Source organism: Mycteria americana, chromosome 17 (assembly GCF_035582795.1).
Source record: "Mycteria americana isolate JAX WOST 10 ecotype Jacksonville Zoo and Gardens chromosome 17, USCA_MyAme_1.0, whole genome shotgun sequence".
NCBI classification, from domain to species: Eukaryota; Metazoa; Chordata; class Aves; order Ciconiiformes; family Ciconiidae; genus Mycteria; species Mycteria americana.
The window spans coordinates 1,293,570-1,320,594 of NC_134381.1; the positions used below are offsets into that span (position 1 = coordinate 1,293,570).

Below are 27,025 nucleotides of genomic sequence, written 5' to 3' on the forward strand. Positions count from 1 at the left end.
GGTGTGACTTGTTTTCCAGGGCATAAATATGAAGTACAAAACAGATAATCTGTCCTTCGGTTCCCTGGCTTGTCTTTCCCTGTGCAAGAGGCAAAGGGCTGCTGCCCACTGACTAGCTCACACTGCTCTGCTTTCTCTAGAGGACACAATCCGGCTGACCCCCCGTCCGTCACAGAGGCGCGCAAGCTTGAAGCGAGCATCATCGATGGCTGGGTGAAATCTGCAGCGATGGAAAGAGCATGGGAGAAGCGCTCGGGAGCTTCAGCAGGCGGATGGCTGTGAATACGTCCATCCCCACAGCCTCCAGCAGGGGTGCGAGGCTGCCACCAGGATACAAAAAGACAGCAGCCTGTTGAGCTGTGCCTGTGCTGTTTCGGAAGGTGTTACCTCCTCTGCCATGCCGGTGGAAATTCACCTTTCTGAAGTGTCCCGCCTGCCCCTAATCAAGCATCAAAAGAAAAGCAAAAGGCCAAATCACTGACTGAGGCCAAAACCACATTGTGTGGGTTTCATGCTCACCTGTTCAGAATGGGAAGACATTATAAAGGGTGGAAATAATGAAAGCTTGCCTGGAAGGCCCAAGAATCATCACTGTCCTGAACAGTATGGTTGCAGGAGGCACCTTAAGGTTGAAGCTAAATTATTTTTAAACAAAAAGTAAACATTAGATGACTAGTGGAAAAGCAGAAGTACGGTCATTACTTAGGTTCACAGAGGACTCCACTAGAGACCAGTTACATAAAAAGACTCTGCCTCATCCAGTGCTGTGGGCGTGGGGGTTTTTTGTTTGGTTTTGGTTTTAATTTGCGCAAGAGATCTCCAGTTGTTGAGCTGGAGATTTACACAAAGTAATCCTGGCGTGTACTGCTGTCACTCAAAAGCTGCATATTAGTGACCAGTAAAGCACACTTCCGCTTGAGACACCTTCCGATCTTTTTAAAATAAATTACAAGTTTATTAAAGCATGTGATATAATTTCATGGCTTGGTAGTATAACCAAAGAAGATAAAAAAGGATTCTTCTCACCTTCCCAGGTGCAGTAAACTCATCTTTGCACATAAACAGGTGGATTCTTACCTACTGGAATTACTACACACCAATAAATACTAGCATAACTGCAAAAATATTAAATCCTGGTAATCAGTTGGATGCCTCCATTGATCCGTTTGCAATGATTTTATGCGTTAGTGGAGAAGCCTCCCAGGTCGTCAAAGGTTTACATGGGCAAAGTCAAAGCATTGCTTCAGCTTCTGTTACACTGCTCAAACACAACGCTTTGTGTTAAGTATTTGTCCTGCTGGGTCCTCCCTGCCATCACAGTACAAGTGGTTCCCAGAGCTACGATGTCAGTCACTGATGTTATTTCACAAGATGCAGGTGCTGACAAAAGGGTTTTTTTGCATATGACCCGCTTCCCTCTTCCTTGTTCTTAAGCACAAAAGGCCAAAGCTTCTGCTCCCCAGCCCCTGCTGAGGAGTACAGGAAGAGCAGGAACAGATGAAGTCCATTTATTGGACCTGTCGGATATGTACAAATGAAGGACAACATATGGAAGACTCCAGCTCCCAAAGAAAACTGTTTTAAGACTGTTAGTGGAACTACATCCTCAGTAAGACCTGTATCTTTTCCACTTGTGCTGATGAAAACCTCTACACCTCTGCTAAGACCTGTCAACGTTCCTTTTGCTCATACTGAACTCAGGCTTCAGGTTTGTGGCTGATGCTATGGCTTGTACAAAGCTGCCGCTTGCAGCCTTACTGAGATGCTAGCATCTGGTATTCACCCTCCACGCTCACAGACCCCCTGACTTTTCTGAATTTAGATTTGCTGTACCCTGGGACTAGCACCACATTAAAAAAAGCAGACAGCAGTGGATGTGTCTGCAGAGAGGATTACATCTTGCTTATATTACCTTTCTAACAACATCCTTAGCTCCCAGCAAGCAGGCACTCTAATTAAACCAACCCAGCAGTGCATTAAAGCAGCCAAGTTCAGTATGAGTCTTTTGCAAAGTAATCTGCAAGTGTCCAGTAATCTGCCTTTGTCCAGTGGCTTGTTTTGTGCCTTTGAGTGAACAGAGGCCCAGGTGTCTTTTGACCTTCCAGAAGGATAAGAGTTCTTTAATCCTCTTATAATGGACTACACTGATCTCTTACTTTCCTCTTGCAGATAGTACTTGCCCCAAAGGAATCCACATAGTGTGAGGGGCACAAATGGTTTGCTTTATATGAAAGGATGAACTAAAGGCTTTCAGATGCTATGGCAAAGGGATAAACAAGATATACATGGACTTCCATACAGATGATAGATGAGCAGCGCTAAAAATAGTTACAAAAACAGGCATCAGAATCTGTGGCAGAAGTCTGAAGCCAGTGCCGCAAACATCCATAATGTTTTGAAGCCTTGGGCAAGGAAGAATGGGATCTAACCAGAAAACCCTGGTTGTGAGGTGCTCTCCAAGCTAAAGGGAAGAGCCCAACAGCAGCAGTCACCACTCATCGCAGGAACATTGCTTGTGGCTGAACTTCAGGGAACACAAAAGAAAAACAGAGTGCAAGCAGACAGTAAGTGACCCAGAGCACCATCCTTGGGTGGAGCCCCCATGCTGGTTTAAGACCTGTACCAGTGGGGTTGTTGAGAAAAGGCTTACTTATTCTATCATCATGTACCAGCATGAGGACTATGACCAAGATGGGTCAACAGTAAGAAGTGTCTTTCTGGTCACATGGCTTTAAGTCAGAGCTTGAAAACCGATCATGCAAATCAGCAGGTTTTCCTGGCAATCACAAGTCATCTATTTCTGAAGAACTCAGGGTTGGTTTTTAGTGGAAGCTGAGGCCTCCAGACTTTGACAGTAAGATCTAGCAATACTTCAGAGACAACAAACCCGAAGCCATTCTTCCCGAATTGAAAGTCAGGAAACTCTTAACCCTTCTGTTGAAGCAACAAGCTTGCCAGACAGCATCATGGAGCTACCCTGACATGTCATTTTTACTGGTCTTGTTAAATATACCAGGTGTGGCACTGGAAATCAGGATCTGAATTGCCTGTAGGGTTATTTCCAGGAGTGCACAGCTGAAGGAAAGTACTCTTAAAGGGCAAGAGAAATTCACAAAACTGTGTAAACATGTTAGTTGCAAAAACCTATCCTGTCTGCATCCCTCACCACTGCAATGTCACACTGGTATACAATAGGAAACAAAGCAGATTCTTTGCCTAGTATTTGGAGGAGTAAATACAGCTGTATCTGAGCTTGGCATGTAATGTTGAAAATCTTGTAAGGGAAAGCCATATGAAACATGGAGGGGCCCCTGTCAGCCAATACCATGGACCTTGTAAAACTGCCAGTTTCTAAGACCTGTAGCGGGACTTCTCAAAAAGTTCAGAGATCAGATGCTAACTGTGGCCCCATCCATCTATTCCATTTTCTTTGAGCAAACACATATGTATTTTTTTCTGACCTGTGGCTTAAAGCCCAGAGTATGAGACTTCCAAGTCCTACAGCTGTGCAGCACTCCGTGGCTGTGCCCATAACCATTTCTGTTTCTCAGTGAAAGCATAAGCGAACAGTATAGCTGAGTGGGGCTGGGGGTTTTTTCGTTTTATTTTAATTAGGCAAGGCACTTAAGCTCTTGGGGAGAAACCAAGGCAGCTCATTGTGCAAAATGACAGAATCACTGGCTGAAGAGATGGCCTTTCTGCAACATTCAACTTAAGTATCAGAAGCGTACCAGTACGTTGAAACACCAAATGGATTACAGACCCTGCAGTTAAGGCTTCGGTTCAAAGAACCACAGAGTACTCGAAAGAAAACTTTTCAAAGATGTGCAAAGCTTCTGTTGTGCTGGGGGAGCACATAGCGGAATTGAGATGGGCTGTGAAGCTCAGAGACTAATCTGACACAACATATTATGTTAAGTAAAAATAAATAAGCAATTAAAGGGACCTTTGCAAAAGAACAGGAAGAAGCAGATGAGCTTCTATCAGATCATCTAGGTTTGTGCCATTTCACATGTGACACAGGAGTCTGAAACAAGCATTTGTTCTCCAAGGCAGAGAGCGCTGAACAATCTTAACCTCAGATTTAAAGGATGAGGACAGTAAAGCCACACTTTGCAAAGAGATTCAGTTTCCCAGAAGAATTAGGTAGAAAGAAATCAGTTGGACCAACAGGCTCAGCTAAAAGACAAGTGTGTTTGGAAAAGTGACAATTTATTCTTCTCTCCTTCAATTTATTATGAAATGGAACTCTCAAGCCAATCATAAGGCAAAAAAATTGTAACACAGACTCCCATGGTCCCATTTGTATTCGATTATATTAAGACTAGTATAAGACTTCAACAACAGAAGATTTTTGGTGAGCATTTATATGTATTCCACTTTCTAAGAAATCTCTTTGTTTCCTCAGTAGGGCTGCCATATAGGTGAAATGCCACATTCTGGAAGTATTACAGTCCATAGCAAAGTCATTAATTAAGGGTTCAATACTAGCTTCAATCGAAGGCACAAGGCCAAAGCAACACAAGTCAGTAGGGCCCAGGTAGTGTCACTGAATTTATCTTTTTTTTTTTTTTTTTTTTTTTAAATATCCGGTTTTAAGCCTTCAGCTTTTAGCCAAAGCTCAGCTCCTCAGAAACACAAACCTGCTACACAAACAAATACACTGAAGGTGTTTCCTCCCACATTTCAACAGCATTTTCCTTCTTCGCTGTTCTATGTCAAAGAAAACAAAAGTCTTGGGAGCAAATCAGTTGTGCAAAGGCTACAGCTACTGGATTCTGCTGCACACGTAAGTGAGAAACTAATTTCCAAGGTTACTGGTGGCATGTGAACTGGAGGAGCATTAACATTCTGCACAAACTTGTCATGTCTTGCAAATCCCAGGGTCCCTTTGATGACAGAAGGTAATTTAAATAATTTGTAAAATTTCTCCATTTCCATAAGCCTTCATTAGTACATGGAATGATAAATAGTCTTTAAAAGAGTTAAATAGTGGTCCCAAGGGTAACTTCTGACTCCAGCAAACAGAACTGATCAGCATAAAACAAATAAAGATGCATCTTACTTTACAAATCAAAGGTTACAAATACTGTAAAATACACATACCCCCCTCAGCCACTGGAAAATTAACCATTACAGTCAGGTTTAATAAGTTCCGCTTAGCAGCCCTAGATTTAGAGGGGACTGTACCTCACTGTCGCTACCATGCACCTGTGTACTTCCCACCACTCCCATTAATGTGAGGGGAAAGGACATTTTGGTGACAACAACCTCTTTAAGAAATATGAACAAGAACATTTCTGAGAACGTGTCTGCAAATACAGGACTGTCCAATTAGCTACAAAACCAAAAGGAAAAGCACTATAGAAAGCTGATTGCCAAATTCATGTTTTAAAATCTATTTGCATGTATAAAAATGAAAGATCCCAGGCCTCCTGTAAGATTCTTAAAAAAAACCTGGGTCTGCTTTGTCTTCAAGCAACTGAACAGATTTCACTAATTCTATTGGGACCAGGAATTGTAATACATTTAGACGGTCTGCTTTTAATACTACTAATGAAAATACTTCTACCCAAAGTATTCCTAAGGAAAAAAAAAATTGAAAATTTCTCCACAGTCCAAAAAATTATGAATAACATGAACTTTGCTGTATAGTTGTAAGCTTGTTTTGAGTCAACAAGCACGTTACAATGCAATATCTGGACAGGAAGGGATGGAAGGAGGCTGACTTAGAATTATACTTAATGTGCTCACAAGCTTTCCCAGTGCCCAACCTCAGAAAGCAGCTTTCAGTCAGAATACCTGAGTCTAACTGATACAAATAATATATAAAATGCATGTGTAGTTTCACTTGCGTTTCACATTATCTCCTGCATTCCTGCAGATAAGTTAAAAAACTGCAATACCTCTACAAAATTATATACCACTTTGAGCCAAAACAGCAGCAAATTCTCTTCCATCATTCATTTCAGCCACAGCTTGAACAGATTGTTCAAAGTGCTCTATAAAACTAAGACACCGTACAACAGATGCTTTGCTGCCACTTCCTTCTTCTAACGTGATGCAGCATAGCTCGGTAGTTTGGAATGAGATCAGAGTATCAGTAGCAATACTGACAGCTTTGCTTCTACCTGGGACAACATTACAGTTCTTTGTTTATTCCACTTACCACCTGAAACACTATACATTCTTATGAAGGAATGGCGCTGTAACTAAGTGTTTCAGTGAATCCAGAATAAACCAGAAACCTCTAGGCTTATTCCTTCTCTCCAGGGACAATCCTGTGCTGTAAGACAACTTGCTGCATTCCCGATATTTAATGAGCATTTAGTAAGACTGACATAAGTGAGTTCTGGTTCACCAGAGCCCCATGAACGTCATGGTCCACACTACAATTATTCTCTGAACCTCATCATCAATACCAGGAAAACCAGCTTAGTATGGCACAGCTTGTCCATCCCAGAATGAGGGATTAGATTTAAGACTGACATGACTTCTGCAAACCAGAGATGCTTTCCCAAAGGTTTTGTTTGTTTTAAGCCAAAAAAGGTGCAATATAGCATCTCTCCTCAAACCCTGAAAAGTAAAGTGACTCGAAGACAAAAATGCCACCATTGGAAAGTCTACTGACACCCAGTCTATGCTGGCACCCAGATAGGGAGCGGATGAGCTTCTGTGTTAAAGACGTATTTGTCAAGGTTGATTAAGTCTATGTCATCTGAAAACAGCAGAAACATGTATTTGAGTGTTTCCCCAAGGAAGAAGCTCTCCATCTTATCTCGTGGCTCTGGATTACTGGGATTCTGGACGTTGTTAATGGAAGTATATCCACCTGTAGGAACCTGTGCCAAAAAAAAAAAAAAAAAAAGCAGAAATTTTGTATATTTCAATAACCTAAAATAAATTATTTTCACTTCTTAACATCCAGATGCACTTGGAGAAAGTAAGTGCTAAGAAACAGATCAGCATGTTTTTCATTTCATACTTGTTTTTCATTTACATATGAAACTTCAGTTATGAAAAAAATCTCATTGCATTTTAAAAGAAACCGCAAGGATAAAAATGAAGCAAAATGTCCATTTATGCTTAAAGAAGTATCACAGAGAACATCCCCTTGAAGTTTCTGGACATATGTACAGAAAGTAACTGGTGCAATTTCTACATTAGAGTTGGTCAAAGTACCATACCTGTTCTCTTAAGAACAGACCATGGATATTTAATGACCACTGGCATCTAGGCCATACTTTCACAGCATATCAGAGTGATACCTCCATGAGCACTGTAGTCAGAATATTAAAAAACCCCTCTATTAAAGCATTAATGACATTTTGTGGCAATTTTTTTTTTTTTTTGGGGGGGGGGGGGGGGGGCAACTTCAACCAAAGGGTTCTTTCAATTCAGCCAGATCCTTCTCAGCTTCTGAATTCTAAAAAAGATCGCAGTAGAGATTCTAATATCTTCCAAGATGACTTAAAGACACTTTGGTAGTCTGCATACACCTTCTGCATTTTACTTTTTAACCAATGTAATACAAGTTCTTTCCTGAATGTACTAAGTAGTATCTCGAACTGTAAGGCACTGCATGAACTGAATTTTTCTGTGTGTTCTTACAAATTTCCCCAGAGGTATCTGATGACTCTTGAAAGATAGCAGGTTTCCAGAGTTCTTGTTAGAGAGCAAGTGAGTGAATACAGTCCTGACAGAACAAGGTAATTGCAAGCTGACCTTACCCGTGTGTATTTATTGAAGTTCTGCAAGATTTCCCAGCCCCAGTCTTGGTATTTCTTATCACCGGTGAATCTGTACATATAAAAAAGGCTTTCCACAGTTTCTGGTCGCAGTAAGTTGTGCCTGTCTGCAGGCTGCAAGAGAAAAAAAAAAAAGGCAAGAATAATTCAGGGAATTTCCTCAAGGACACATGCAGGAAGAAAAATAGTGATTCCCATCTCCATCTACTCCAAGGAGTTTATTATGCATAACTCAGCTTCGAAATACACTACAGGGGTAATTAAAAACAAAGGCTAGGGTACACCTAGAAAGCAAGGCAGCAAAAGAACAAGCTGCTCCACAACAGAGCACATCACCAATATCCAGCTGGGAGTTTCAAGAGCAGCACAGAGATACAGAAGAATCATCAAATTACAGTTCAGGCCAGCTATCTGTTCACCTTGATTTCCACATCTTTGTGGCCCTTTTGTGCATGAAGATTGAAGTGTACGATCTCCGGGCTCAGGCCTGTCTCTACTTGAGCATACATCTGGTAACAGGTTTCTATAAGGGCTTCAGCCAATTTCATATGATCAGCAGTCAATCCATTGTGAGCTCCCAGTGCCAAAGTACCAGGCAAAAAGCAAACCAAGTGATCCTGCAAGACAAGACAACTCTTACTGGGGAAAAAATTACACAACAAATAGGTATTTGCGTGTGTGCGCCTCTGTGTCCCTATGTGTGTATCTTTTTTTCTTTCTTTCTCTTCTTCAAAACACATTTCAGGTACCAAGAACCTGAGGGTAACTTTTTAACAATCTGATGTAATGTAGCATGAGGCAGGCAGCATTATTACAGAGACATCACTAAGTTGGAAAACGTATAAGACTGTGTTTTTATGTCAAGTTTCTAGAAAAAAGGTTTCAGGTCAGGGCAAGGGAGAAGAGAGTGTGTTTTGGTTTACCAGAAGTATACGTTTCATACCAACTCATGAAGGGGGGTAGGCAGAATCACCTAAAGGTTTCTCAATAGAGACATCTAAAGGGACAACATAAGGGACAAACTGATCATCTGAATTTAACTTTAAACTTAAAATGGAACAGAGATGGGAGTCAGCCACAGAAAACAAAGCTTTGGAGAAGGGGAGAAGTCAGCTGAAAGAGATTTTCATCATTCTGAAATAATCACCTTACCATTATTGTAAGAGAGACAACATCTGCAGAGATCATTAGATCCACTGATACAACTGGAACACACTGATAAGCTTTCAAGGGTACTTCTGCTTGAAAGCTTGCCCCTTTCTTGCAACTTTGTTATTTGGGTAATAAAAAGCTATCACCCCTCACATCTATAGAGCACCAAAGATGCAAGAGCACCATTCTTCTAGAGAGTCTGGGATACAGCTGGCTCCATTCCCACCACTAGCTCTCCTAGACTTACTCTCTTGTTTACAGCCATCTGAATACCACAGATACCAGGCACCTTGAACAAAACATCTTTGGCTCTTCGTGAACATATGGAAGAGGAGCACCTGAGGATGATCATGTGAAGAGCATTCCTGCTTGCCTTCCCCAGACAAAGCAGCAGCAATGAAAGGACTGCAGGGACATTTCTTTCTTAGCCTTTACTTGCTACAGCAAACAATTTGTTCAAAGGACAAGAGGAGTGGTATTACTTCAAGAACTGTGGAACATTTGTAAACAATCAAGATGAATTTAGTTAACTTTCCAAGAAAGCTCAATCATCAAAGTCAGTTGAAGAACACATCAGAAAACAGATTGTAGAGAATCATAGAATGCTTTGGATTGGAAGGGACCTTTACAGGTCATCTAGTCCAACCCCCCTGCAAGAGCAGGGACATCTTTAACTAGATCAGGTTGCTCAGAGCCCCGTCCAACCTGACCTTGAATGTTTCCAGGGATGGGGCCTCCACTACCTCTCTGGGCAACCTGTTCCGGTGCTTCACCACCCTCATTGTAAATAATTTCTTTCTTAAATCCAGTCTAAATCTGCCCTCCCTTAGTTTAAAACCATTGCTCCTTGTTCTGTCACAACAGGCCTTGCTAAAAAGTCTGTCCCCGTCTTTCCTATAGGCCCCCTTTAAGTACTGGAAGGCTGCTATAAGGTCTCCCCGCAGCCTTCTCTTCTCCAGGCTGAACAAACCCAACTCTCTCAGCCTTTCCTCGTAGGAGAGGTGCTCCAGCCCTTGGATCATTTTCGTGGCCCTTCTCCAACAGGTCCACGTCCTTCTTGTGCTGAGGGCTAAAGAGCTGCACGCAGTACTCCAGGTGAGGTCTCACCAGAGCAGAGTAGAGTGGCAGAATCCCCTCCCTGGACCTGCTGGCCACGCTGCTTTTGATGCAACCCAGGATACAGTTGGCCTTCTGGGCTGCGAGCGCACATTGTTGGCTCATGTCCAGCTTTTCCATCAGTACCCCCAAGTCCTTTTCCGCAGGGCTGCTCTTGATCACATCATCCCCCAGCCTGTATTGAAACAGAACATTGCCCTGACTCAGGTGTAGGACCCTGCACTTGGCCTTGTTGAACCTCATGAGGTTCAGGCCCACTTCTCCAGCTTGTCCAGGTGCCTCTGGATGACATCCCGTCCTTCTGGCATGTCAGCTGCACCACTCAGCTTGGTGTTATCTGCAAACTTGCTGAGGGTGCATTCAATCTCACTGTCAATGCCATTGACAAAAATATTGAACAGCACTGGTCCCAGTACAGACCCCTGAGGGATACCACTTGTCACTGATCTCCATCTGGACATTGAGCCATTGACCACTATCCTCTGGATGTGACCATCCAACCAATTCCTTATCCAGTGAACAGTCCACCCATCAAATCCGTATCTCTCCAATTTAGAGAGAAGAATGTTGTGGGGGACTGTGTCAAAGGCTTTACAGAATTCCAGATAGATGACATCCATTGCTTTTCCCTTGTCCACTGATGTGGTAACTCCATTGCAGAAAGCCACTAGGTTGGTCAGGCAGGACTTGCCCTTAGTAAAGCCATGTTGGCTGTCTCAAATCACCTCCCTGTCCTCCATGTGCTTTAGCATAGCTTCTAGGAGGATCTGTTCCATGATCTTCCCAGGCACAGAGGTGAGGCTGACAGGTCAGTAGTTCCCAGGGTCATCCTTTCTACCCTTTTTAAAAATGGGCACAAGGTTTCCCTTCTTCCAGTCACCAGGGACTTCACCTGACTACCATGACTTCTCAAATATCACAGAGAGTGGCTTGGCAGCTACATCAGCCAATTCCCTCAGGACTCTAGGATGCATCTCATCAGGTCCCATAGACTTATATATGTTCAGGTTCCTCAGGTGGTCATGGTATAAAATGCCCAAAACTCATATCCAGCAAAATTCAATTTGCAATACAAGACTGATTGTCCTCCTTCAGAGGCTAATCCACCACTGATATTGTGAATGTAAGAATTACAGATTAATGTCACATATGGAATTTCAAATGATTCTTACCATTCAGAATGAAAGCTCAGGTCTCATCACCCAAAAACATAGTAAAAACACTCTGGTGCACAAGCAGCACCTGTATGGACCTTTAAAAGCTTTGTCCAGTCGTAAAGGAAATGGTTGAGGGTGGTGAAGGTCAACATAGACACAGGAGACGAACTCTGGCCAGCTGGAAAAGTGGGGGGTGTAAGATACCTGTCAAGCCTTTCACCCAATAATAATTAATTAAATACCAAAACTCTGACTCCCTGGAACAGAAGCAAGTGTACCGACACATGCAGAAACCTAAGCCAAATTTCCCTGTCTGAATTCAATTCTGTCATATCTTGGGATGGGGGAGCCCCCTCTACCCAAAACCCAGACTCCGGTCTTGCTCACAGCAGGTTTGGAGAGCCTTTGGGAAATTCACATGCAAGAAGCACATGCTGAAAAACAGAACTGAACATCTCAAAAACACTCCATCAAGAAACCAAACAAGTCGAAAGAATTCACTAAAGCTCACTTCAGGTACTGAAAAAGTATGTGTAAGGCTACACATACATTAATAATACACCGCTCATCTTAAAAAAAAAAAAAATCCACACACACAATACCTGCACTTGCATGAGATCTTTAACTGAAAGATCTTAAAACACATTTTAAAAAATATGGATGCACAAATTAAGAGCAGGGAGTTAAGATCAATCAATTTTCCCTACAGCAAACAGCATACTGTTTTACTCAATAACCCTACATGAAGGAAAAGAAACAAATGTCATGAATGGACAGAACCCTCCCAAATTATCAGATTTTTTTTTTTTGACCCAGTAACACAATATTAGATCACCTGCTCCTTTTGAAGGTAAATCTGAAAAGCCAGGTGTGCAAGTGTCCACATATATTTTTGAATTATGGAAAATAAATAATACATAAAATAGCCACCGCCTCAACAGTTTCAGACACTGGAATATTATGACCAAAACCGGAAAAAAAAAGATAAATAAAATTTTACTTCAGTCTTACAGGAACATAAATGGATTTACTAGAGTAACTCAAAGAGAAGGCCCCTGGTTTGCACAGGTGACTAGTATCTACAAACTAGTTACTCAGTACTGCCATTACTCTGGCTGTATATATAGTCTTGGCTTTTGGCTTTTTCTTTTTTTTTTTTTTTTTTTTTTGGTTTGGTTTTCTTTTTTTCTTTGGAGGAGGGAAGCGGGAAAGACAGCACAGAAGCTTTGCATTTGCCTGTCTCTATGCTGATTTCATTTTTTTTTTGGTGGTGTTTTTTCTGTTTTCTTTTGTTGTTGTTTTTTTAAATGCAGTTGTACTTCTTACCATCTTGGCACTGAAATGGCCATGAGCAAGCTCTCCTACAAAAGTAAGCTTCTTGGGTTGTGATCTCTGAAGAAGGTGCTTTTTCACTCCTTCTATGGCTCTCATATAGTCTTCCAACAGTCTGTGAATTAAAATCATTCTCAGTTGGCTCACATACATGCAGTCAGAACACATTTAATCATAGCTGATGTTCAGCACAATCCTTTTGGAGAGTGTTATTTCAGTCTAAAGAACAATATTTAACCAAATGTGAAAATTGACAAAAAAACCCTCGAAGTCACCATCAACTGGACATTAATTGGTTATCACTACCATGTAGCAATATTGGGTTTACTTTTCAAGTAAACCCTAAATTTAAGTATTAAAGAAAACATATCCCCAACTCTGTTTCTAGGCAGTAACCAGATTTTATTTCAGGAATCCTTAGAAGTACAGTAATTGAAATCACAGAACAGCTAGGCTGGTAAGGACCTCTTGGAGGTCTCTACTTCAACCCTCTGCTCTGAAGCAGATTCAATTAGATCAGGTTGCCTGAGGGCTTACCCGAGCAACGTTTTAGCATCTCCATCCAAAGATGTAGTAGTATCTCCATCCAAAGATGGCGATTCAATGACTTTGAGCAATCTTTTCCAGTGTTTGACCTCTCATTGTGAAACATTGTTGCACAGTATTTAACTGGAATTTCCCTTGTTTCAAAGTACTTTTATGCGGAAAAAACCCTGTTGAATAATTCCGTTCGGAGGCTCACAAAATGCCATCATTCATGGTCCCAAAGACAATGGTTCTCTGTTTACAGTGAGGTATGGCTTGGAAAAACCAGTGATGCAAACTTTCTTTGTAGAGATGCACCTGCTCTGATACAAAGAAATGCCTCCAAGAGGCATGTTGTCGCTCTGTATGCATTAAACCCAACAGGAACAAGTCCAACATAATTAGCTTATAAGCAGACAAGAACTGCTTGGATTTTTTGTCATTTTGGAGGAAACCTTCTTTTCCAACATCTCTAATTCCTCTGCTCCTTGCAAACATTCTCTTCCACTTATCCAGTGCAGATAAGAGAAACATAAGAGACCGAAAGCAAAGTTTACAAAAACATCAAACTTCAGCGTCCGCTTCTTTCTAAGAAAAGTTATTCCTCATGGATTAAATCTCCCACCTCAACCATCTTTGTAGGATTCACCTTTCCCTAACAAACCCAGAGAAGACACAGACATCGCTAGTGAAATGAAGTATCACCAGCATTTCAGGAGTGTCTAATTATGCTCCATATCTACTGCAAAGACTTAATTCTCCTCTCCTGTCTGTAACACTCCTCACATCTGATGTGCTGAGGAAGAAAAGTTTACTGAGGAGGAGAAGTTTTGGGACTAAGTCTCATGCTGTTTTTACATCAAGTTACAGGTCCCTCTTGCTTGCTTAGCTTGCTTTTAAAAACAGTGATATTTTCAGTCGACTCTTGGGCACATACATTATTTTTCTTTAAGCAGCAAACTACAACAGAGTTCTACAGCTCACATAATTCTCACACCAATATGAGAAGTGGAAAGAACTTACTCGTTTTCTTTTTTCCCACCCTGAATCCATTGCTTGAGCAAATACTCATAGTAGCTGTCAGCTCTGGCACCCAGAGTGTAGACACCCAAGTGAGTGAACTGCCCGCTATTGGTGTTTATGAACATAGGCACTAGTCCATCATTTTTCCCTGAGAGGGTGTGAACATGCTTCATCACCTCATCTACAGCTTTCTAAAAGAAAGAAAACAGCAAACATAAATGACAGGTATAAATGATGCACAAAACTGTGGCTAGTAACTTCAGGCCAGTAAGAAATCTTTAACAATTCTTCCTCAAATTAGCATCAGGGACATCAAGTTCAGCTCATGCAATATATTAAATACAGGATTTCAAACTTGCTGACTCTCAAAACATGATGTTCTGGGTACATTTAAGTACTCTGAAATAATTATAACTATTTCCTTTCCTTCAAGTAAGCCCACTTGAAAGCCAGTACTGTGGCATGGGACTATCATCTGACTTACTCATATTTGCAAAGTAGAGGTCCAGCTAAAACAACTACTACATGAATCATGCAATAGCTAAAACTTCTTTAAATAACTGCACTCTTCAAAACTTGAGCTGTGGATACAGTTTAAAACAATAAAACAACATCGCCAAACAAAAAGAAGAGTGGAAAAATATTCTTTTCTCTGGAATTATTTTTATTTCAACTATCTAACTTATACTGCGACCTGCTGTCAGACCCTTATCTAGCGAGTCACATTTTAGTTCCTTGGATGGCAACACCAAGGTTTTGTCCTTTGCATTTAGATAATGGCATCAAGAAACCACACAAAAAATTCTAACAACATAAGCAAGGCACAGTTTCACAGTCCCCTGTTTAGCTTAATTTTTTTTCAAAATCTGACAACCTAGTGTCAAACAAAAATGTCAGTGATAAAAACTGGGGGATGTTGGGGGACGGTGGGGGTGGTGTTTGTTTTGGTTTTGTTATGGTTTGGTTTTCTGGTTTGGGGGGGGGGGGGGGAAGGGGGAGTGAGTTTGTTTGTTTTTAATCAAAAGCTATTTCTGAGTGAGAAAAATAATTATTCACCTCCACTACCACTTTTTGGTATTTAAGAAAATAATTTAAATTACTTTGTTTCTTTTCCTTCCCTCATCTAGAGTTTCACAATTCATTTAACATCACTTAGAGACTACAGAGACCACATATGTTGATGTAAAGTCAGTGGTGGAGCTGTAGAGAGGTGGAAAAAGAGAAAAACATCGACTGATTCTTCCATACCTGGAATTTCTCATCTCCAGTGAGACGAGAGAGCTCCCTAAACTCCAGCTGAATACTGGTCACCTCTGCCACAGTGCTGTCGGATGTCCAACGAGGTGGATGTGCAGTGCCCCGGCCAATGTTGACATCAGAATATGGTATCTTGGAGGGGGTCTTGAATGCTGGCATAAGCCTGTTCCCAATGTCTTTCTAAAGAAAACCCATGAGCACAGGACAAAATAACAAACAAAACAAAAAATAAATGTATACACACACGCACACCCCTTTAGATTTTCTTTCACGAAGCAAACAGAAAAAGAGAGAATAGCCGCTTAGTTTTAGACGATGCAAGAATGCCAAGAATTAAAAAAGGTCATGGATTTATTCATAGTAACAACTACAGTTTCTACCTTGTTCCTAGTATTGCATGCTTCATTTGAGTCTGCAATCCCTATGCAACCTGACATAATTCTGAAGTCATTGACTGCATCTAGCTAATCTAAAGAGGTAGCTGATGCTGTTAAGACACACAGAAAGGGCTACAAAGACAACTATTACTCTTTGCCAACCATTTATTTCCTCTTTTGTTTCATGAACTTTATTATGGTCCGCTCTTCATCAACAGAACAGGCATATAAGAATACTTGATAAAACACAGAAAGGCTCTGAGGTTATTCAGAGAGCACAAAGAAGCGCGGGCTTAAAATATTAACGATAAGTCCCTTTCCCACCACTTCAAATATGAAACTGTTACAAACCAGCAACATTTAACTTTCTGATGAATCTTCCCTCAACTTTGTCCAATATGGAATACATAATCCAGTTTCATTTGTAAGACTAGTCACTCACAGCTTTTTCCAGGAAGAGGCTATCTCCGGAGAGATGGTAGGTGCTCAGCAAGCCCCCCAGGATACGAATAGTGCTCTCGAAGAGGTTCACATCCACATTTTTATCAAATATTAAATCATTTGCTACCCATTTCCTTGCTTCTTCAAACTCTGCAAAGTATAAAAGGTAGTTCAGTTACAAACTTCTGGCATGTTTCAAGAACTAGACTAGAGACATTAGTACTCCATATATCCATGACAGTTACTTTTATCTGTCTACAGAGATCACAATTTTAGGTGGAAAACTAAAATGAAGAGCATATGCCAGGAGAAATTTGACTACCATCGGCTTAATTCTTATTCAGTGTGCACCACAGACGCATACAGACAGAAATACCCAGCAAAATAAAGTTCCTAATAGTCTAAAAAAAGAAGAAATTGAGGAATTCTTTATTAAAATAGTCCAGAAATTGAGATCTTTTAAGTCCATCCATTTGACTTGTCAGACAATTAGTTACACTTCCACAGCTTTCTGAACTTTTTAATTAAATCTTTTTAAACCAAAGCTGTTATCTACCAAGATAACAGATAACATTTTCAGTTAACAGCCATTAGTCTAGCTGTGTCCTGGGGAGCCTGCCTCCTGCTTCAGCACTTAGCCCATAAAATCCTGATAGTCTGCAATTTTTTCCCCAGAAACAAAAATGGTTGTTTATCATACTACTAATTTAAAAGGGAATGTAAAAAAAGCCATTTTAGATTCAACAGTCAGCTGATCAGCAGCATCACTCAATGACTGCATGACTGCTTTTGCACAGGGTCTAACCCCATGGTGCATAAGAGTTAGAGACAGCTTAGCCTTCACTGTTAGAGGCGTGAGCTATCTCACACCTTCCGGAAACTGCTTGTGAGCAGGCACAGAAGAACAACCAGTTTCCCAGAAATGGAAGGTATTCCACAGGAGATTAACTCTAAAGCAAAAGGATGCCTCTGAGTCCTCACAAGAAAAAATGTCTTGGATGTTGGGTAAATACTGGATGTTGGGTAGACTGAGAAGAACCACAGAAAAATCTCTGCTGTCAGATGTTGGCACTATCTAGCAGTACAATAGAAAAGGGAAGGTCCTCTTTCACAGAAGCGTTAGCATTCATCAGCTTATAAGAAAGATTGGCAACCTCAAACAGAACTTTAATTTATATAGCATTTGTTATTCAGAAGAAACCCCAGGAGCTTTCTAAGGCAAGCAGCAAAAGAACTGCTATAAAAAAATGAAGAAGCCTTCACCAAGAACCCATTTTCAACACATCTAAATTACTAATATTTTAAAAGCTTTATGCAGTTCACAATTTTTTATGAAAAAGAAAAAGCAACACACCGTCAACTTGACGAAACTTCAAGATAGACTGCTCAGGCCTAGAGCTGCAAACACATGATAGGGAGTTTTCGTTTGATTTATGTTTTACACAAACTTCAAAAGGAAGAAGAGACAAAACCATGAAAGACTTTCATTGTTTATTGTCCCCTTACTAGCAGCTCTGTTCTTCCTATCTTGACACAAAAAATTGCATGATTGATAAGTTTACAAAGGTGGCTATCTACCAAGGTTAAATAGATACAGTTCCAGAAATTTTTAAATACCACTAGAAAAATCCTGCACCACAAAAAAACTCCAAACAACTCTTAAATACTGATTAAGCAAGTTTTTTGCAAGAGAACTGCAGAATTTTCAGCTTAGTTTTTAAAATCTGTTTGAAAGTTTTCTAATGTAGCCACTTCCAGAATAACTGTGAAAAAATACAGACAGCAGAGCAGTTCGGGAAGGAGGTACTGAACACTCCCCTTCTACATCCATTGATTCCTTACAGAAACAACCTTCTTAAATCCAGATATGAAATATTGATATTAGGTGTGATAAAACAACGTAGGAGCTTTCAGGCTAACTACTGAAGACTGATGGGTAGAAAGCCTACAGTGGCTGGCAATAGTACAGAAACAAAAATCAGGAGGCTTATTAATACATTCCTCAGTTTCTAGCAGATATATCCATTGTTATGTGTAACAGCAGAGTATTTTTTTTCTGGCTCAAAATTCTATCCCAAGAAAAATGGTGTCCTTTAATACAGTTGGGCAGTTTTTAATATTTATTTTTATGCATACTGTTTTTATATATATATGTATTTACCTTCACAGGAAAACAAAACTTACTGACCACACGTAATAAACGTTCCCCTCAAAGAACTCTGAACATGTACTGCCTGAATAGAAAATAAGGAATTATTTTAGAGGGAAAAAGTGGAGGAGGAAAAAAAAAATTACCTTCTTTTAAGCCTAAAATCCACATGGTATCCAAGGCATCAATTAAGGTAAGCCCAAGTCCAAACCACTCGCTGTAAGACTTGGACAAAGGCTTCAGCTCATCATGGCCCCAGGCAAAATCCTTGTATCCTTTCCATGCATGGCGGAAGGCTTCTATCACAGCTATCTGACGTTCATTTATGGGCACTGCAAAAGGAAAAGAGCACCTTGCTCAAGACTTCTGCAGGGGAGTTATGCAGCTACACCAAACACCATTTTGCTGCATTCTACCCAAAATAAACTTTCTTCCAAACTAAATGATCAGTGTAATGGAAAAACTATCCTCAGATTATTCGTTTCAGTACAGCCTTTCCTCTGCAGAATAACCAGTCAGTGTTTCTTGTCAGCAATTCAGTCAGGTGGAAACAGAGATCTCTGCCTGGCAAAAAAAAGTCACTTCTGCAAATAAAACATTAAAATAATCAGATGCACAGTTGTTAGATGAGTATCACTAAAGCTCAAAGACCTGAAAATCAGGAAATACCAGAATTAAGATTGCTTAAAGCAACTGTAATTCAGCTGTTGAATACATTATGCCTAACAATACAATCCTCAGCTAATTTACCACATACCATTTTTTATTCATCTTCCCTGTCTTATTCATTGCTTTCTGCTAAATTTAAAACCAGTTATACAAAATGATTTCTCTTGAACTTTTCATTTAATACAAAAAAGGAAGAAAATTTACGTTTTCCATCTTCGGCAAAGCCATGTCTTTTTCCATGGTTCTACTGAAATTTTTGCTCACAATTTGCCATAAAGTTGAGCTTATGTTACACATCCAACATGAAAAATTTCAAGCCCATTAGCTGAAATTTTGCAAAATTATAAACAAACGAAGATTTCTAGAGTGAGAAACGCCAAGCAGCACAACTAACCCCATACATATTAAGCTAGTGAAAGCCAAATACATCACATTGTAATATGCCACGTTTATCATATCAGAACTTCCTCATATGAACCCAAAAAGCAGAACAACACGTTCTTTACTCCACAACGACAGCAACTGCAAAAACAACTTCTACAGCTTTCTGGTGAGCCTTAAAAATAGTTCAGTTTAATTTGGGGAGTAAGTCACTTTCCCTGTATTTGCAGAACAGAAGGAAAACCTCTGCTGAAAAAGGAAGCTGTCCCTTTCAAGCCTTCCATCTTTAGACTACCCTTTCCTGGAGAAAAGATGGCTATATTGCAGCATGAAATATATCCCAGAGGCTATATTTCAAAGATTTGTCACTAAAACTTATTTTCAAATTCTGAAGGCTAATAAGCATGAAGGCTGGCATGGTGGAATAAGGACACTGAAAGGTTTGGATGTTCTAGGTAAATAATCCTTCCTTCACTTTTTGTTTCCTTTAATTAAAATAAATAAATAAAATAGAAGTGTGTGGGGAGGAATTGCACAACTTCAACCATAAAGGTGAACAGAAATAAAGGTATCATTAACTGTACTATTTACCTGGTTCCTTCTGGTCTTCAGCTTCCACAGATGAAGGTTTTTCTGGTTCCTTTATTTTACTAGACGGAGGTTCAGTGCTTTGGTCAGGTTCTATCACTGCTCCTCTCCAGCTGCAAATACAAGGGATTGTAATTAAGACTTAATTTGATCACAGAAAGTCATGCAAATGAATGAGACTTATCTCTGCATTTCCTTTTTCTCATGATACTTTCATAAAACAGGAGTTGGATTTTGTATCAAAGATCAAAACAGCTATGTTGTCCACTAGATGATTTTTCTGTTCAAAGAAAGTAATTTGCACCAGAGAAATTTTACTGGATTAAGAAATGTGTCTTACAGTCTCTTGAAATTTCATTAAATATCCTGGCAATGGAATTTAATAAAGAACTTCTAAAAAGAATTAAAATAGCTGAGAATGCTGCATTAGAAGTATTTTGTTCTCTACCAGTTCTGAAATGATCACAGGAGCCACTAACGCTAAACAGTACCACACAAATGATGATCATCAAAAAATTATGAACAAGCACAAAGGACTAGCCACTTAAAGTACTTGCTTTACTACCAAGGGGTTCACAAGCCTCCCCTACCACTACAGATGCATAAATCAGTTTTTACAGATTTTTATTATGAATCTCCTGAAGGAGAAGTCTTTCAGAATGAACTTCAAGTCAAGCCAAGTTCATACCAAGATCAATCAATCTCAACCATGCTGTTTAATATATAGATATGTTGCCTTTGAGTTCATGATATGCCTCCTAAGGGAACCAGGCTTACAGGACCTTTAAAGTTTATATTGTTTACAGTCAGCATACCTTATGACTTACAAAAATCCTATAATTTTATTTCTTACTTTCATTCTTTAAATTTGTAACTAGTCTTCACTATAGTTTCATTGCTCTCCTAAGTTTTCCTGTTACCACCCATTTAACTCTATGAGTTATAGCATAAGCACAGGAATAAAACACTTCAAGTCATTCTGAGAGCTTTCGGATAATACCAACAGCCAAAATGCTGATGCAGGCACAGTTCTGATGCTACGATCAACTCAGCTGTGCCAGTGCTGAAAAGGACACAAACATATAAAAAACCAAGCCTAGTGTTGCAAATCTTAAGAACCTCCGCTGAACTTGTACTAATCTTTTATATATCCAAGTTACATCCCTTCAGTTATTCCCAAGTCAAAAGATTTCACTCAATAATATCTTAGGGAATAACCTAGTAGAAATATAATCATAGCAGCATAGACCCTCTGTAAAAAGATATTATATGTGCATAAGAGGTCTTTGAACTGTATGATTAATCTTTTGTAAGAAAGGAGTAAGCGTATCTTGTACAGTTACATGCACACAACTACATACACATCTACAGCTTCTGCCAGTTCAGATTGGGCTTGCTGTGTTTAGTGGCATCATACCCCTAACCAACACTGACACTGGTATAATTTTCCAAGTCTGGCCCAGGACAAAGACACTCGTGACAGTATGTCGTGGTTTAGCCCCAGTCAGCAACTAAGCACCACGCAGCCACTCACTCACACTGCCCCCTCCGCTGGGATGGGGGAGAGAATCGGAAAAGCACAAGTAAGAAAACTCGTGTGCTGACATAAGAACAGTTTAATAATTGAAAGGGGGAAAAAAAAAGTAATGAAAAGGAAAATAACAAAGAGAGTGAGAGGAACAAAACCCAGGGAAAAAACAAAAAAACAAGTGATGCAACTGCTCACCACCCACCAACCGATGCCCAGCCAGTCCCCGAGCAGCAATCGGTGCTCCCCAGCCAACTGCCCCCAGTTTCTATACTGAGCATGACGCCATATGGTAAGGAATAGCCCCTTGGCCAGTTTGGCTGTGCCCTCTCCCAGCTTCTTGTGCGCCTGGCAGAGCATGAGAAGCTGAAAAGTCCGTTACTAGTGTAAGCACTACTTAGCAACAACTAAAACATCAGTGTGTTATCAACAATATTCTCATCTAAATCCAAAACACAGCACTATACCAGCTACTAGGAAGAAAACTAACTCTATCCCAGCTGAAACCAGGACACAGTATTATTGTATTGATACTAGTACATTAATATTTACTACAAAACAAACAGCAGAAACCTACAGACAGTGAGAATTCTCCTGAGCATTAAGAGTGTCTAAGTGCATTAGAAATACAGACAGCCTTGTAGGGCTCCAAATCCTCTGCAGTTCTATGACGCAAACAGTAAAAACAGAAAAGCTGCACATTCAAACTTAAATAAATCAGCCTAGCAATATCAACAGCTGTCAGGCCAGACCTGAGAACAAATATATGCAAGGAAATAAATCAACCTCACACACAGTCAACAGAAAACCCAACAGTTTTCACTCCAACATCCAATGGATCTTGGCGGGGGCGAGGGGGGGGAGCACTGTAACTTGCTGAAAACATTTCTACCTGATAACGGATTTCTCTGTTTTCTCTTCTTTATCAGCCTGGACCGGCTCTTCTACAACCCTGCCAGTATCATGTCGGGTCTTCAGCCTCACATCCCTCCGTGGTGCCTTGATCTGAAGATTGGAAGGACCACGCCGAACATGAGGCGGTTTTGGCAGCTTCTGAGAAAATAAAGAAAAAAAAAAAATGTGCTTGGTATGTTGCAGAGATGGTAAAATTTCAAACCATAAATCAAGAGCATTCCAGTGTTAAATACAACTTCGGATAAATCTTATTTTGATATTGTATCAGCATGCAAATTCTGTCCTGAACAGAAGGTATGCTAAAGACCTTGATTTTTTGTTTTAAACTTTTGGTAAAATTATCCAGTTCTTAAGTTTACACTGATAAATTACTTTTAAACTACCTCTACTGCTACCAGATATTAATTTAACACAAGGCACTACCAAAGGATTGTAAAGATATTTGATTCCATTTTACTAGGCGCAGTAAATTTTTATTAGAATTAGCAAAAAGCATGCAAAAAAAAAAAAGCTTACACAATGCCAGTGTTAGATAATACCAACAATTACTATACAGTAATACATGTACATTTGTGCACGATGAGGGACAGTTTTAATACAAAATTTCGTATTCATTAACTGGAAATCCCAAAAATTCATATGCAAAACAGTAACCAGTATTCCTCTACTCCACTAATACACACAGTCAGTTCATGTTTCTCTCCCGTTGCATCCCCCACAAATGTAACCCTCCAAAACCTACCAATATCTGCTCTGTTTGCTATTTTTCAAGCTACCAGAAAAGCTATTCCAATTCAGTGTGACACTGACTGTATCCTACATCTCATATTCAGCCACGACTCTATTTAGGCTCCTCACAACAGCAAGACTGACGTCCAGAGCACTCCAAGTCCAAACAAATTAATCATAGCAGGGAAGTGAAGCCTCAAGTAAGAGGTCACTGTGACCTAAAGTCCTGGCACTCCTAGGTGTATCAGCAATTAAGAAATAGTATACTGAACACTTAAATAAAAAAGGTAAAGCCAAGAAATACTATACCAAAGCCCTTCCTGAAAGGAGAGCATTCCACCCAGAGCAGACTTTTATTGCAAGTTATAACTCCTTTCTCCTCAACAACTGTTGGAAGCAAGCAGTATTTGCAGCTTTCACGAACTCTTTGGTAGGTTTATAAAACCCATTTCTTCTCATAGTACCTGCGGGGAAAGCTCTGGGTGGTCTCCAAGGTTGGCATCTGCTTTCTGGGGTGCTGGTAGGACGGCTGGATTTGCTAGCTTTAATCCAGGAATTTCTGGTTGTGTTCTCTGATCATCCAACGATTTGTTTGTTAGACCTAGACACACAAAACTGCTCAGCAGAAGGAATCAACAGTTTAGGCTCCAGCTAGAAATTTATAACAGTTTGCTGCATTCACATACTAGATGGACCTCCAAAAAGTGTTTCCATTCACAAAACATTGATAAACACAAACTAATTGTTAGATACAAAGTGTCTTTTGGTATTAAGATTCTCCCTAATATACAAGGAGGCTGCTAAAAGGCACGTGCTTTTTTTTAAATCACTATTATTTTAGCTTCTCAATACAGGCAGTAAGATAATATCAAATGTAAATGTGCCTTCGTATTGTAGCAAAGCTTGGAATTCTAATTTGATGGACAATCAAAACCAAGAGAGGATTATCTTATCCTACTGATTAGGTTTGGGTTGCCAATATCTACATACAAACATAATAAAAAAAAAACCCACAGCCTCCAAATCTTAATCAACTAAAACAAAATGCTGCTCTAGTCAAGATAAACAATGAAAAGGCATATGAAAAATATTTCTGATTAAGCAGAAACAAGTCATTGAAACATGTCACATAAAAATCATCTTACAACTGCGCTTTGATGGATACACCCAGTGGTTGTCAATAAAAATTAAAACTAGTTATAAGAACTACAACAATCTCTTAAATATAACACCACATTCCAGTAATTCTGAGCTATGCAGATCACATACTTTTCCACGGTTCCCCCACGCTCGTGTATGAAACGACTCCACAGACTACCAAGAAGGCAAACAGGAAGAGAATTATGCTCCGCTGTAGTCGAGACAGCTGCTTCCATTTCTTTAGGAGAGAAAATAAGTAAGAGGAAGAATATTTAGCACGACATTAAAAGCCTACTCAGTCAAAAATAAACTCTTATTGGTTCATTCAGAGCAAGAAACACAAAACTGAGTAGGTTTAATTTTACCCTCTGTTTCCAACTGCAGACATCCATTGCTTATTTTCTTTGATGACAGAGAAAATAGAGATACAACATGCTAGCATATGGCACAGCAGGCTCAGAGAAACATCAGAGCCACTTGCTGCAAGAACCTCAGAGACTGCCAAGTGCCGAGATTCCCAGAGAGCATCACCTACAGTGTGCTGACTTTCATCACAACCTTCGCTGGCTGACCTGTGCATCTGCCCAGGGATCAACTCGGAAATAAGCCAAAAGCCTCTTTCCTCCCTTCTGGCTGGGGAGGTACTGCAGAACATATATGCAAAATAAGAAACAGAAGAAAGTGGTAGGAAAACTAAAACTGTTAGTGCAGCAAAGAAGAAAGGCTCAAAATAAGCTAAGCACCAGTCACTGGACAAGAAAAGCCAGGCATCCTGCCTCTGACAAACATATGTGGAACTGTCACACAGAACAGGTCCTGCCACCACAAATAAAGTCACCAACCCGCAGCAACATGAAAATGAGGTAAACCAACAGAACAACAAACAAGACAAAACCACAATGTTTTCAAGTTTAGTCCTGGGCAAAAATGTGTTTTTAAAACTGAAATATATACAACAAAATCACTAAAAGTCAGACAGAAAATGCTACATTAGCCTGAGAGAGAAGTTTCCTCCATTTAGAGAGAGAGCAGGTGGAGTTAAACATTAACTGTTAAATTACCATTTTGCTGGTTTTCTAACAGTCCTATCAAAATTCACCAGAGCAGCATTTTGCTTCTAATTTCTGGGTTTGGCATACAGAGAGGGCGCTTCAGTGCCAATGCTACACTTGGGAACAACCTGCAGTTTCCTGCCAACCACTCTACACCCCACAGCACTTCCCGTAGTCCTCATCCTCTTAATAGCAACCAGAGACTGCAAATGTTTCAGTGAAGAACTGTCAACGTGCTCATATTGCCGAGCCCCACAGCACACATTTCCTGTTTTCCTCCCACACTGCTGACAGTACAGTAATCCTGTACAGCAATCCCATACACCCTTCCCTATGCACACCGCAAGATCCTGATCCCACTCCTTCACCTTCGGCTCTACCTGCACGGCCAACTGTATCATCATTACCCAATTGCAGAAGGATACTCAAAACCCAGCAGTCCTGTGTTTCCTCTGGGTAGGATGGAAAAAGAGGCATTGACTGGGGTGTCTTGGGATGGGTAGGAACAAGGTACAAGAATACAAGAGAGCATTCACCACCATCTTTTTTTTGCTGACAAAGAATAAGGATAAAAAGAAGGGTGAAGCATCTTGTGCCCTATCCCCACATTTCCCTAGCTGTTAACAGAGAGACGCTGCCATACTGTGTCCCTAAACAAGTTCTTCATACGCTTTATCTGACCACCTGTAAAGGCTCTATAGGTGGCTATATCCCCTATCTTCAGCAAGGGTTACCTCGTCCCTTTCACTCCCACCCTGCCTCTCCAACCCAAGACTCCCACCCCCAGTAAAGCTGCCTGCCCACTCCCTACCCCCAAGCAGACACAAAGGTCACTTCCACACAGCTCTGCTGGAGACCCCTCTTCTCACACTCGGCCTTCCCACAGAGAGCAGAACCGTTCCCTTCACTCTCCTAGGGCAGAGGACAGGGCTCCCCCTTCAAGCCCTAAAATAGGAGGCAAAGGCACCAAGACCAAATCTCACCCCCCTCGCCACTCCTGCCCAGAGGGTGCAGTGTTGTCACCCAAGTGCCCACCAGCAGAGGGCAGGATTCCCCTCAAACGCATACCGTATCCCCCCGCCCCAGCTTTGTTCACAAAAATTGAGATATAACTTAGAGCACTCTCAACCAGCCTGCGCTCCACAAAGCCCGGCCAGGTGGAGAGCTGCCACCTGAACACTGCTCTTCGCAGAGCCCCCAGCCCGAGACCACCCCTCCCCAAAGCCCAGGGCATCCCCATCGGCGAGTGCCCACAGCTCAGGCCCCGTCCCCAGCTGGGAATGGGGGGTTCCAAGCCAGGTCCCCCAACACACAGCCCAGCTGCACCCAAGCCCAGGGACACCCCTCACTGCCCGCTCCCTACAGCCCGTCCCTCCCCATCCCAACAGGGCTCCCTCATTGCCAGGTGCCCCCTGCACCCAGCTCGGGGCTACCCGCCACTACCAGCTCCCCGTCACGGCCCGGAGCCCCCCACAGCCCGAGTCCCCTCACGGCCCGGAGCCTGCCCTCACCCGCCAGCAGGAGCGCCGCCTCCAGGCCTTGCTGTTGTTGTAGCCGCCGGCCCCCACCGCCTCGTCCGGGCTGAGGGTGACGGAGATGAAGTCCCGTCGCGGCGGCGAGGCGACGGCAGCAGCAGCCGAGTACATGGCGGCGCCTCAGGGGCCGCAGCCCGCCCGCCCGCCGCCCTGCGCGCCGGCAGCCATGATCCCGCGCCTCCCAGCCCAGAGCGGGACGAAGCGGCCACTT

General features: G+C 41.2%; 2 protein-coding genes across 2 annotated transcripts in view; one reads left to right on the plus strand and one right to left on the minus strand.

Annotated features, from left to right (window-relative positions):
• The window catches only part of DPP7 (dipeptidyl peptidase 7), a 24,822-nt gene extending 23,860 nt beyond the window's left edge, over positions 1-962 (plus strand). Inside the window, exon 13 of the mRNA XM_075519765.1 lies at positions 141-962. Within this exon, the coding sequence (XP_075375880.1) occupies positions 141-282 (142 nt within the window). The 3' untranslated portion in view covers positions 283-962. The remainder of the gene's footprint in view (positions 1-140) is intronic.
• MAN1B1 (mannosidase alpha class 1B member 1) lies at positions 932-27,025 on the minus strand. Its single transcript, XM_075519763.1, has 13 exons — positions 26,791-27,025; positions 24,357-24,465; positions 23,552-23,688; positions 22,336-22,496; positions 19,919-20,028; positions 18,424-18,609; positions 16,130-16,278; positions 15,302-15,490; positions 14,054-14,244; positions 12,500-12,620; positions 8,168-8,365; positions 7,731-7,862; positions 932-6,842 (listed from the first exon to the last, which is right to left on the minus strand). Exons 1-13 carry the CDS (start codon positions 26,923-26,925, stop codon positions 6,639-6,641), a joined length of 2,022 nt encoding a protein of 673 aa, XP_075375878.1. The 5' UTR covers positions 26,926-27,025; the 3' UTR covers positions 932-6,638.